This window comes from Gracilinanus agilis, chromosome 4, assembly GCF_016433145.1.
Source record: "Gracilinanus agilis isolate LMUSP501 chromosome 4, AgileGrace, whole genome shotgun sequence".
Taxonomy (NCBI): domain Eukaryota; kingdom Metazoa; phylum Chordata; class Mammalia; order Didelphimorphia; family Didelphidae; genus Gracilinanus; species Gracilinanus agilis.
The window spans coordinates 185,391,323-185,404,255 of NC_058133.1; the positions used below are offsets into that span (position 1 = coordinate 185,391,323).

Sequence of the window (12,933 nt, forward strand, 5' to 3'; positions counted from 1 at the left end):
AAATCCCTATAGGGCGTGTGTGCGCGCTCGCGCCTCTGTGTGTGTGTGTGTGTGTGTGTGTGTGTGTGTGTGTGTGTGTGTGTGTGTACGATCATGCGAAATATTCCAACGTCACGGTCTGCAATCGGTATAATCATGCTGAGAATTTGGGACTGTGCGAAACCTTGCCCCCACCCATCCCCTTTCTCCTTTATCACCCCCTCCCCCAAAGGAAGGAGGTCTCGGGCTGTCACGCCGCCACCACGGTCATAACAGCAGCTGCAGTCACAGAGATATCTGCAGGGATCCTCGACTAGGATTCTTTACTCCCCACCTTCCTACTACCTAAGCCTGCTCACCCTACATTCCCCCTCCCTACCCTTCATTNCGGTTGATGGAGAGAGGAAATTGTAGAAGCCAGGGAGCCAGAGAGAAATAAATGTATAAACGAATGAAAGCAAGGGAAATAAATAGATAAATAAATAAGGAGTGTGTGGCTCAGGAGCCATGGCCCATATCCCCCAGGAAGGAGCTTGAAGCAAGGCCGCGCGCACTTTCCTCTCTCTAAAGGATTCTTCGCACAAGGTGCCAGTGTCTTCTTTCTAAGCCTGGGCCCTGGGGACAAGACTAGAAGCCGAGAGAGGGAAAAGAAGAAAGGGAGAAGGAGAAGGAGTTAAAAAAGCTTCTGGAGTAACCCTGGGGCTCGGCAGGGGTTGCAAGCTGTCAGAGATTTATGACAAGTCACATTCAAATTCTCTCTCTCTCTCTCTCTCTCTCTCTCTCTCTCTCTCTCTCACTCTCTCTCTCTCTCTCCCTCTCTCTCTCTCCCACCTCCCTCCACCCCCTCCTTTTCCTGTATGGTGTACCCGCCCTCCCCACTCGGGGCAGCAGGAGAGGAGCCCTGAAGAAAAGCTAACCATGCCTTGGTAAGGTGGGCGGACTTCGAGGGCAACTTGTAGCTGACCGCCTGGGCACCGATAGAACGAACGCAGGGGAAGACATTCGACCACGCGGCCCACTGGGGGGCTGTCGTCTATGTCTTGTTGGGGGGCCTGGTGGATTGGGGTCTCGCTTTCTGGAGCTAGAGTCCAGCGCTGGTGGCCTCAGGTGGCGGCTGCTGCTGCTTCTGCTGTAGCTGCTTTCGGGATCCCAGGAAATAGAGGAGAGAGAGGAGAGAGACCGTCGGGGCAGCGAAACATTGGACATGTGTCAGCACATCTGGGGAATAGATCCTACGAGCTCGAGGGGAGATTTGCTGGAACAATTCAAACTGCGATATTGATCTTGGGGGTGGTAGTCATTGGCCGGCTTTGGGGTGGGAGTGCGTGTGTGCGCGCGTAAGAGAGTGTGTGTATGTGTGTGTGTGTGTGTTTGTGTGTGTGCGCGTGTGTGGTGGTGGGCTCCCCTCTTCCCCTTCCCTTTTTTTTCCGTCGAGTGATGCACTTGGAATGAGAATCGGAGGATGGAAATAGTCTGGGAGGTGCTTTTTCTCCTTCAAGCCAATTTCATCGTCTGCATATCAGGTATGGAACAAATCGGATTCGAAAGAAGGTTGTCTTGTATAGTGTGAAAAATATGGATTTTATCTTGTGTAAACACCCGTGGAAGGGGGGAAGGGGAGGGAACCAGACCGGCCGCTTGGGGGGTAGGGAGCTATGCGGGCTTCCCCACCTGCAAAACTACGAGCGCCTCTTCCTTTCTGTTCCCAAGAGCGCTGGATGAGAGTACTAGAGGGATTCAGTTATGTCGGAGGATTGAGGGCGAGGGAGGAGGCTGGAACAGAGGAGGTGGAAGGTGGGTCCTGATTCTCCACTGAGTATCAGCTAGAGAAATCCTGTGTCTAAATACAGCCCTCAATACCCCACCCCAACCCCCACCCGATCCCAGTCTCCCGGGCTTCAAAGTTCCCAAACTCAGCGCCTTGAAGCTGGCAAAATGGACGCAGTGCCCTGCCCCTGTATGTAGTCACTTTGGAGAGACTGCGGAGGATGCGGGGATTAGATCATGCCGGCAGAAAACTGTTGGGAGGGGAATAAGGGTGCTTGCGTGTGTGTGTGTGTGAGTGTGTGTGTGTGTGTGTGTGTGTGTGTTCCAGATATGTGAAGAGCAGGCAGCTCTCTACTAGCATGTTCCTGCTTGAGTATCTTACCTAAATCTCCATCCCTCCTTGCCACAAAACAACCACTGTGGCTTTTCCGGATTCCCAATAGCTGCTTCCCAATTAGCTAGAGTAGTCCTGGCCTTGTGTTCCATATCTCAAGCGAGTGCAGCTGTCCTGAGAAGGGAAGAATAAGTAGCCTAGGGTACAAAGTAGGGATATTGGGGTTGAGGGCAGAGGATTTTCCGGCAGTGTGCTGGTTAATGAAATGTTGCTCAGGTGGCTAAGGGAGGAAGGAGCCTGTCCCCTGAATTACTGAAGAACTTGATGTCCCCCCTCCCCTTTACCCAACAGCTGCTGCCTCTTACTACCCAATGCCCATCTAGTTGTATGTTAGTAGTTTTCATTTACAATTGTGCCCTTGGTCCCCATTTTTCATGCACGAATGGGAATACAGCCAACTTCCCCAGTGGCCTGAGGAGAAATAACCCGTGGCCCCTCTAACCAGGCACATCTGGAACAGAGGTAAGGGAGATCTGGGATAATAGTGCTCCTCCCACATAATCCTGTTCTAGGGAGCTTGAGCTCATGCTGGAGCTGGTGAAATAAAACACCAACTAACTCTTAAACCTTGATTTTCAGTCTCCTTTTTATGACAGTATAAAAGGGGTAGGGGTGGGCAGCATCCCCCTCCATATTCCCTTATTCCTTTTTGCCACTGACAACCTAAACAAGGAGTTTGCTTTTGTCAAATTAAGGTATCTTCTTTTTAGCACATTTTCTTCCACTACCCTAGACTGCGCCCCCCCTTTATATTTCCTCTTGCTGCAGCTGGAGATTGTTCTATAAGCCAGTCCCTCTGAGAATGGTCATTTATGCATATATGCATATCATTATATCTAAATGCTTATATATTTCTATAAACATATACATATATACACATCACTTAGCCAGTCTTTTTAGATGCCTTTCCAAATTTCCCTTCTCAATTCTCCTTTCTAAAATATTTCAGTAAAGTTACAAAAGATCCCTCTCTAAGATCACCACCAACTTTCTCCCTTGCTTCCCCCCACCTCTTCCTTATAAATAATTTTCAGATTTTGGCAAATATGAAGTCTAATTCCTGTCAAGACTTTTGATGAGTTAAGGCCTTCGGTTACCTCAGTTTGTTGGCAAATCCTTCCCCTATAAATACATATATTATGCATTTTATGGTGATTATGTGTAAGGACCTACTGGGGAAAAAAAGTCTCTTTCCGTGTATGTGCAGATGCATAGTTCTAAAAGAATGTGGCAGCAGAATATAGTATTAATAGTATATGGTTAAAGCTATATTGTGCTCAGTATGCCAGCAGCTGAAGCATTGACATAGAAAGATGAGAAGTGTTTTCAAGTAAGAAATGAAAGTATTGAGCACATGGCCTTTCACACATATTCACTAAATAATCATCATTGATGTATTATGAGGGAATAAAAGTGTAAGCAAAATTGCTAGCTATTAGCTTAATATGGGAAACTAGGTTATGGTTCCAAATGCCTAGTTAGGTCTTGAATTAATTTGCCCTTTATGAAGCTGTTTAGACAGAGATGTAGCATTATGCCTTGCACATTTATGTATTATACACACCTACTTTAAAGACCCATTATTTTTAAATGGTTTAGGCATTTGCCTCTCCTGCCTCTTTGCCTCAGCCTAGCTGCTTATCCAATTACATCTTTTTATGTCAGCATTCAGGAGAGCACTGTAATTGTGATTCACAATTGCCACACTTTGGGGTGTTCTGACTCCTCCCTTTCCTTCCCATGTGACAGCTTTGGGATATTGCTGGGGAGGGTAGGAAAGGAGGGGGAGGCAGAAGTAGTACATGGGGACTAAGTCTGAAGAAATGTGACTCAGGGAGAGACTGGTGGGTCTTTCCCATTTCAGGTTTTCCATGATTTGCAGTTTTAATTTACTTAGCATAGATAGGGCTTCACCAAAGGGAACACAGTATCACCCAAAGTGCCCAGTAAATCTTGCCGATTTTCCCTTCTTTCTCTCCTCTCCTTCTTCCCACTCAATGTAGTGAATTGCCAGGCAAGTGGTGAACCTAATGTGCTGTGTTGGTTTATTGGGTCACTGTGCATCAATAATTGATGCATTGGCATGGTTTGCTGTATTATCGAGAAATACCAGACCAGGGAAAGGAAGCACAATTCTGCAGTATAAACATGCTAAAAAAGAAAATCTTAGTTGAAGATTTAAGCAAGAGATGAGGGATCATTGATTTAGTTTCAGGAGGTAATCTTTGCTTTTAGTCAAGCCAGCAAACACTTATTAAGCCTTTACTGTCTACCAGACACTGTGCTAAGTGCTGAGATACAAAGAAGGCAAAAAGCAGGACCTCTCGAAGTCTCCTTTAACAAGTTAGTTTAGATTTTTGTTTTCTTAATCTCAGGAAATAAGGCATGTAATGCTTTTGTTTTTCTCTCTGTGGAATTGTTGGATGTCACTGTTCAAAACAGAGACCTTGGGCTTCTGTGTTCCAGTGATGTGCATTAATCTGCTTGTGATAAAATAAAATGAAAAAGAAAAAAGCTAAAAACACCAAAAGCCATGGTTGGCTTTAGCTAGTAGCTTGGTAAGTAGCATTTGGGCCTGTGATCCAGATGTCATCAGTTTCAGTCACTTAATGATTCCCCCTGCAGAACGGGAAGAGGGAGGGCTATGGAGTGGGAGTGCTTCTGAATCCACAATGAAATAAAAGCTCATTCAGCTGAAAATATAAGACAGACAGGATCTGTGAGGGGAAAGAAAGGAGCAGAGGTTGTTTTCCTCTGTGCTGTCAGAAGTTTCACTTCTTCCCCATAAAAGCATCTCAGATGAGATAGTATTTATGGTCCCCCAGCTGTGGGAAAGGTCCTTCTAGCTATAGAATAGTTATTGCATTTAATTCAGACATAGCCACTTGTCCCTTCTGTAGCATACTCTCACTAGGTAACATGAAAATCAGACCTCACTTGGAAAGAATGTTTTCAAATGTTTTTGTTTGTTTGTTCTTTTGAAATTGTAATTAATAGGAAAGAATATCAGCTCTGGAGTCAAAGTACCTCTTTTCATGTTCTACCTTGGACCCTTACTACCTCTTTTGACTTTAGACAAATCATTGAATCTCTCTTTGGCTTAGTGTTTCTTGTTACTGTTTTTTGGTTTTGGCTGAATTTACATGACCCCATGGAGTTTTCTAGGCAGAGATTATGCAGTGGTTCACCATTTCCTATTCCAGCTCTTTTTATGGATGAGGAAACTGAGGCAAAACAGGGTTAAGTGAGTTGCCCAGAATAACCAAGATAATAAGTATCTGAGTCCTAATTTGAATTCAGGTTGTCCTCACTGTAACCTGGCACTCTGCCACCTAGCTACCCCAGATCTTTGTATATTCATCTCAAAAATGGGGATTGGACTAGATGGCTTTTGAAATCTCTTCCAGCTCTATATCAGTGATTCTATGATTATTATCATTAATTCAAACTTATAACATTAATACAGTACCTTTAGGTTTACAAAAATGTTGTTTTAAAAATTATTCTGAACTTAACATCAATGAATATGAATATTGATACAAAGAGGAGAAAAAGGAAATGTATATGAAACCACCTATTTCCATTAAGAACATTAAAAAAAGGGTACAATAAATTCAACAAGTTGTCCTTCATGTCTCTGATCTCACTTTAATTCTTTTCTATGCTTTTTATTTTTAAAACTTACCTTCCATTTTAGAATCAATACTGTGTATTGGTTCTGTGGCAATAGAGCAATGTGGGCTAAGCATATTAGGGATAATAGGGATTAAGTGACTTGCCCAGGGTCAGATAGCTAGGAACTTTCTGAGGCAAGATTTGAACCCAGGTACTCCCATCTCTAGGCCTACCTCTCAATCCACTGAACTACCTTGCTGCCCCAATGCTTTATTTTTCTGGTGTTAACATTAATTCTCTTTCTTCTTTGACTTTATGGGCCTTCACTATCATTAGCACTCCTTTAATTCTACTCCTAATTAATGAACAACAATTTTAAAAAACCTCAAATTTCATAATAAATAATAGCCCCCCAAAACCCATATCATAAATCGGCCACATATGAAGATCTCTTTCTGTGCCTCGAGTTCATCAGTTCTGTTAGGAGGTAACATGCCTCATTATCTGTCCTCTGGAGTAATGATTGCTCATTGATCAAAGTTCTTAAGTCTTTCAAAATTGTTTTTCTTTAGAGTTTAAAGTAATTGTTTAAACTGTTCTGCTGCTTTTCATTTCACTACATCATTTTATACAAATCTTTCTAGTTCTCCCTGCATCTAAACCTGTCCTATTATTCAACTACATTTGTATAATACAATTTATTCAGCTATTCCCCAATAGATGCTTTGTTTCTTTATTTCTAGTTCTTTCTAGAAATATCTTGGTTTCTAGTTCTTTGCTAAAGCAAAAAGTAATATAATGAATATTTTTTACAGATGGATCCTCTTACCATTTCTTCTATTTCTTTGGAACACATTCCTAGTTGAAGTATTGGCTGGGTCAAAGGATATTCATATTTTAATGAGTTTTTGAGTGTAGTTCCAAGTTCCTTTCCAGAATAGCCCAAGTAATCCATAGTTCAAACATTTGTGTGCCTACATCATTTTCCATTTTTTGTTATGTTTGCCTTTGATGGGTGAAATGGAAGAGTTGTTTTAACTTACACTTCTTTTTTTGTAAAAATTTAGATTATTTTTTCATATGGTTGCCCATAGCTGGCCTTTCTTCTTTTCACAACTGTTTTTCCTATCATTTACCTATTGGGGTATAGCTCTTATTATATTTTTAATCAGTTCCCTTTATATATTGTATATCAGACCTTGACCAAAAAAAATTGCTACAAATATGTATTCCCTGAGTCAATCATTTTCCCTTTAAACTTAATTGCATTGGTTTTGTTTATACAAAAGTCATTTTAATATTATGTAACTGAAAGTGTCCATTTCATTTTCTGTGAAACTCTCTCTACCCCCTTGTTTGGTTAATTCTTCTCTCATCTTGTTGTGACATCCCTGTTTTTCTAATTTTTTTAATCATATGAACCTTCATATTTAAATCCATATCCATGTGGAACTTTTTTAGGTAAACAGTATAAGATGTTGATATGCTGATGTAAGCCTAATTTGTTATAAACAGATTGCTAGATTTCCCAAAGTTGTTTTTTTTTTTTAATCAATCAGCAAGTCATTATTATAGTAGTTGAGATCTTTGGATTTAGCAAGTACTATGTAACAACATTTTATCATTTGATGAACTTGTGTATATCATCTGTTCCAGGGGTCAACTTTTCTATTTATACCAAATTATTTTGATGATTACTGATTTATAATTTTGTTTGATATCCTGTAATGCTAGGTTCCTATTTTCCCACTTTTTTTCATTATTCTTATTGAGATTCTGATTTGTCAATCCTGCAGATGAATCTCATACATTTTTAAAAGCTCTACAAAAGTGATCTTTTGGTAGCTTGAATGACAGACACTGAATAAGTATATTAATTCAGGTAACATTGCCATTATTATATTGTTTTGGCCCAATCAAGAGCAATTAATATCTTTTCAATTATTTGTGTTTATTTTGTAGTTATATTAATGTAATTACCATATGCATGTATTAGTTGGTTGATTCCCAGATATTTTCATTATTCTGTAGGTCATTTAAATGCAATTTTTCTTTCTCTTGCTACTTTATTTTCTTGGTAACATACAGAAAGGCTGATGATTGATGTAGATCTATTTTAAATCATGCTGTTTTGCTGAAGTCATTGAATAAATTAATTTCTTAAGTAGACAACTGTATCATCTGCAAATCTAAAAAATGTAATACCTCTTGTATGTTTATTTCCCTTAATTTATTTTTCTTTTATTATTGCTATAGCTAGCATTTCAAAAAAAGTATAATTAAACAATAGTGGCAATAATATGCAAACTTGCTTTGCCCCTGATCTTATTAGAAAGACTTCTAGCATTAACTATCATAGATAATGCTACCTCTTGCTTTTAAATAGATACTAATTAACAAATTAAAGGAGGAGTCATATTTATATATACACACTTATACATATACATGTATGCATACATCATATTTTATAAAAAGTTTTTCTGCATTTGTTGTCATATGATTTTTGCTATTTTTGTTATTAAGTTGTCCTGTATCTATAATTTTCCTAATAATGAAAAAATCCTGCATGCTTAGTATAAATCCAAAATGGTAATATTGGATAATTTTTAAATATATCATTATAGCCTATTTGCTAATAATTTATTAACCATTTTGTACTTATAGTCATTAGGTTTATTGGTCAATAGTTTTCTTTCCTTATTATTTGTGCCATAGGACTGATCTGAAATCAACTTTTTTGTTTTATGCAGTTTATAGAATATTGAATAGCTATATAAAGTTATATATGTAATTATTTTTTTTTACTTTTTAAAGCTTTAATTAATACATATAATTAATTTTTCTTTGCATACTTGATAGAGTTCATTGGTAAATCCATCCAGTCCTGTTCACCCATTCTATTTTGAGAATTAATCTAAGAATTGTTTAATTTCTTTTTTTCTGAAATTGGGTTATTTAAATTCTCTATTTTTATGTTATTCGGAATATTTTTATATTCTCATAAATATTTATCCATTCCTCTAATGTTATAATTTTTCACATGTAATTATGCAAAATGCTTTCTACAAATTCTACTTAGTTATTTATTTTCTTTCATAAATTCTTTTCACTTTTAATACTGCTAACTTCATTTTCTTTTTTGAATCAGATTAGCTGATAGTTCATCTGTTTTAGGAGGTATTTTTTGAACAACTAGTATTTCTTAACTCAAATTCAGTGGGAGCTTTTTGTTTTCATTTTGTTAATCTTTTCTTTGATTTTCCCAGCTTCTAATTTTGTGCTTAATTATAATATTTTAATTTATTATTTTATGAGTTTTCTTTAATTGCATCTCATTCATTGATCTAATCTTTTCCCTTTTGTTTTTGAAACTGTTTAGAGATACACAACATTTTCATAAGAATTGCATCATCTGGATTCCTTAAGTTTTGGTAGTTTTCTTATTGCCATTTTCTTGGATGGCATAGTCTATTGTTTTCATGATTTTGTTCTTTGATCAATCAATTCCTTAGTGTCCTTTGATCAATAAATAATTTTGTATTCGATTATTTAGTCTTTTAAGTTTTACAATTGGAATCCTTTCTTTAAAGGCTCTTTCTTGGTTATAGTTTTTATTATGTTTTATTTGCTAAAAAATATGTAAATATTCTGACTTTTTTTATATTTATTTGAGGCTTTTATTTCCTAACAGTTTTTGTAATAGTTTCATGCATAACTCAGAAATATGTATATTCCTTTCTTTTCTTATCACCAGATTGCTATTATCTCTGGTTTTTGTACAATTCTATTCATATACTTAAGTTTTTTCTCACTTATCTTTTTTGTTGGAGGAACATACAAGCCCACTTATGGTTTTGCTAGTGAATTATTACTCATATTTGAGTACAATTTCTTTTAAGTGCTTAGATGCTATGCTAATGGTTATTGGTGTTATTTTCTTTAAGATAATGTAGTTTTCCTGTTTATTCCTTTTAATTATGCCATTTTTTTACCATTGTTACCCCTTGAATTTGGAATTTGTCTGAAGAATAAGAAGTTGTGCTTTTACTTGACATGAACATTTATTTCAATTAATTTTTTTATATAAATACCATTGATAGATGATTCTACTCCATTCTACTATCCTCAGCCATTTTATTGGTGAGGCCATCTTATAAACGTTCATGATTATGATGATTAATTTTATGTTTTTCCCTGTCATGTCTTCATATTTTTTCCATTTCACTGACTCTTTACAAATAAAATTATGGTGAATAAGGAATGTGATCCACAGAAGTGATCTGTAATCTTCTTCCACTTCAATATACATCCTCTCTTTATCTACACCCTGATTAGAGCTTCTTATTCTTTCTTTCCCTTAGATTCTCACATTTATAATCCATCAAATGGAGTTGAAGTTTGTTTGGTTTGTTCTTCTCCAACTCTCTGTTTTTCCTTAAGATTCTTTCTCTTCTCTACATCTTCCTTTCACCCTCTTGGGTTTAATGTATTTCTACCCCAATCAAATTATTTGTGTATGTGTAAGTGTATGTATGCTTATTTGTATATAATCAATCCTCTTTTGTCTTATTCAGATAAAAGTGAACTTTCTGTAATGCCTACTCCCCATTCCCTTTCCTTATTGTTTATGTATGCTTCTTGTTACTCACCTTAATTATGAGAAATAGTAAATTTTCATCTTCTTTTTCCTATTTCTTCCTCAGTGTGTTCCTTTTTAAAACAAAAACCTCCTTTCTTTCCTCTTAGAACTGTAAAAACAGAACAACAAAAATCTCTGAGCCCTTTTGTCATATTTAACTCCATCTGTGATTCTTAAAGATGCTTGAATTCTGAAAGGATACTTATCTCCTCTTCCACAATTAGAATGTAAATGTTTCCTTGTCATTCAGCCCCTTTCCCTCAAATATATTTTCTTTTCTGTTTCTCTTCATTTTATGTTTGTATTTCAAAATTTCTTCATAGCACTAGAATTTTCATCAGGCTTAAAAGTCTTTTATTCCATTAAAGGTTCATATGCTATCTCTGACACATACTGGTCATGTAACTGGGAAAATCAGTTATGGTACCAATGATATAGGTAACTCGCTAAGATGTAAAGTTTCAGAGTATATGCTAACCTGCTTTGGTTTAGGAAGTTTCCTCACCATTATCTTCCAATATCACTGAAATCACATGTCTAATATATGTGCTTAACTATCTTATGCCCCTATGGGATTATATCACTCATAAAGTAAATTATTCCTGGATATCTCCTTTTTTAAAAAATCATAATCCAATATTTTCTCTGCTTTGAAATATTTGCTGCTTAAGTATTGTGTGATCCTTACTGTGGTTCCTTGATATTTGAACTTTTTGTTTCTGAATATTTATACAATTCTTTTTCTTTGACTTGGAACATTTGGAGTTTTGCTTTGATAACTTTGGGAGTTTTTGTTTTGGTATATCTTTCAGTATGTGACTGATAGGCTCTTTCTATTTTTCATCTGGTCCTCTTACTCTAAAAGATCTGATCATTTTTCATTTGTGATTTCTTGAAATATGTTATCCATGTTGGAGGTTATGATTTTCAAGGAATTCAGTGACCATCCTGGGTCTGTTTTGTAGGGCAGTTGTTATCCCCATTTTATAGATGAGGAAATTGAGACTTAGGGGAGACTAAGGAACTCATCTGAGTTCACACAGCTAAGTGGGAGAACTCAGTCACTCTAGGAAGTTTTTCCACTGAATAAAAATAAAATTATAAAAATAAAATATATTTGTTTACATGTCTTTGGCATGTGGGAGTATAGATTTGAAGGTAGGAGGTATTTTTGGTTTTTTATTCAGTTACAAACTTTATGTGGTATTCAGAGCTTAATTAAAGAGCAGCTTGTACTAACAAAGTGCTTTCCTCACAACAATCTTGTGAAGAATGTGATCTACTACCATTACTCTTACCATGACCATGACTACTATTACTAAGTAGTAGTGCTACTATTACTTCTACTCCTACTAATAGTAATACAGTAGCTCCTGCTGCTACTACTATTGCTACCATTAACAGTAATAATAATAATACTTCTGCTATTACTACCACTAATAATAGTATTGCTGCTGCTACTACTACTACTACTTCTGCTACCACCACCACTACTACTAATAACAATTCTGCTGATACTACTACTACTAATACTACTGTTACTGTTACTACTACTATTCCTGCTACTGCTACTTCTACTACTAATAATAATACTGCTGCTACTACTGCTTCTTCTGCTACTACTACAGCTAATACCAATAATGCTGCTGCTGCTACTAATAATAATAGTATTACTGTGGCTGGGTTCTCTTGACATGCTAGCTCTCAACCCTGAGCTCTGCTCGCTCTCTACCCAGGAGGGTCTGCTCTCTCGACTTTGGAAACTGGCTAGCTCTCTCCACCCTGAGACCCTGATCTCTCTCTTGGCACCTTTTCCTCTTTCCTCCTACCTCCTAGTTTCCCCTAGACCTTTCTCTTTATTTTTTTAAACCCTTAACTTCTGTGTATTGGCTCATAGGTGGAAGAGTAGTAAGGGTGAGCAATGGGGGTCAAGTGACTTGCCCAGGGTCACACAGCTGAGAAGTGTCTGAGGCTGGATTTGAACCTAGGACCTCCCGTCTCTACACCTGACTCAATCCACTGAGTTACCTAGCTGCCTCCTAGATCTTTCCCTTTCTAATTAAAATAAAACCTAGCTATTCAAACCCTAAAGTTGCTCTCTGATCATTCATTTGAGGGCTTTGGTCAATTTCCCCTGCCAGGGCTGGAGACCACTACCTCTTCCTTTTCCTTCCTCTACCTTCCTCTCTTCTTTCTCCCTACCATCCTACCTTCCTCCCTTCATTTTCACCACACATTTTATGGGGACCCAGATGGGACCTGAACCTGCCTGCCTGACTGCCTGCTAATTCTCCTGCCTGCCTTACTGCCTAAGGGTAAGTAAAAAATAGAGTCCCTAATAAATGATCAGAGAGCAACTTTAGGTTTTGAATAGCTATGATTTTATTTTAATTAGGGAAAAGTATAGGGAAAAGTAGGAGGTAGGAAGAAAGGGAAAAAGGCACCAAGAGAGAGATCAGGGTTCAGGGTAAAGAGCTCTGCTTCCAGGGTGGAGAGAGCTAGCCCTCCTCCAGGGTAGAGAGAGAGCAGAGCTCAGGGT

The 12,933-nt window shown here is 37.7% G+C and overlaps 1 protein-coding gene across 1 annotated transcript in view; it reads left to right on the forward strand.

Moving 5' to 3' along the window:
• The first annotated feature begins 1,441 nt into the window (after nt 1-1,441).
• Nucleotides 1,442-12,933, forward strand: part of CA10 (carbonic anhydrase 10) — a 696,068-nt gene continuing 684,576 nt past the window's right edge. Inside the window, exon 1 of the mRNA XM_044676329.1 lies at nt 1,442-1,502. Within this exon, the coding sequence (XP_044532264.1) occupies nt 1,442-1,502 (61 nt within the window). The remainder of the gene's footprint in view (nt 1,503-12,933) is intronic.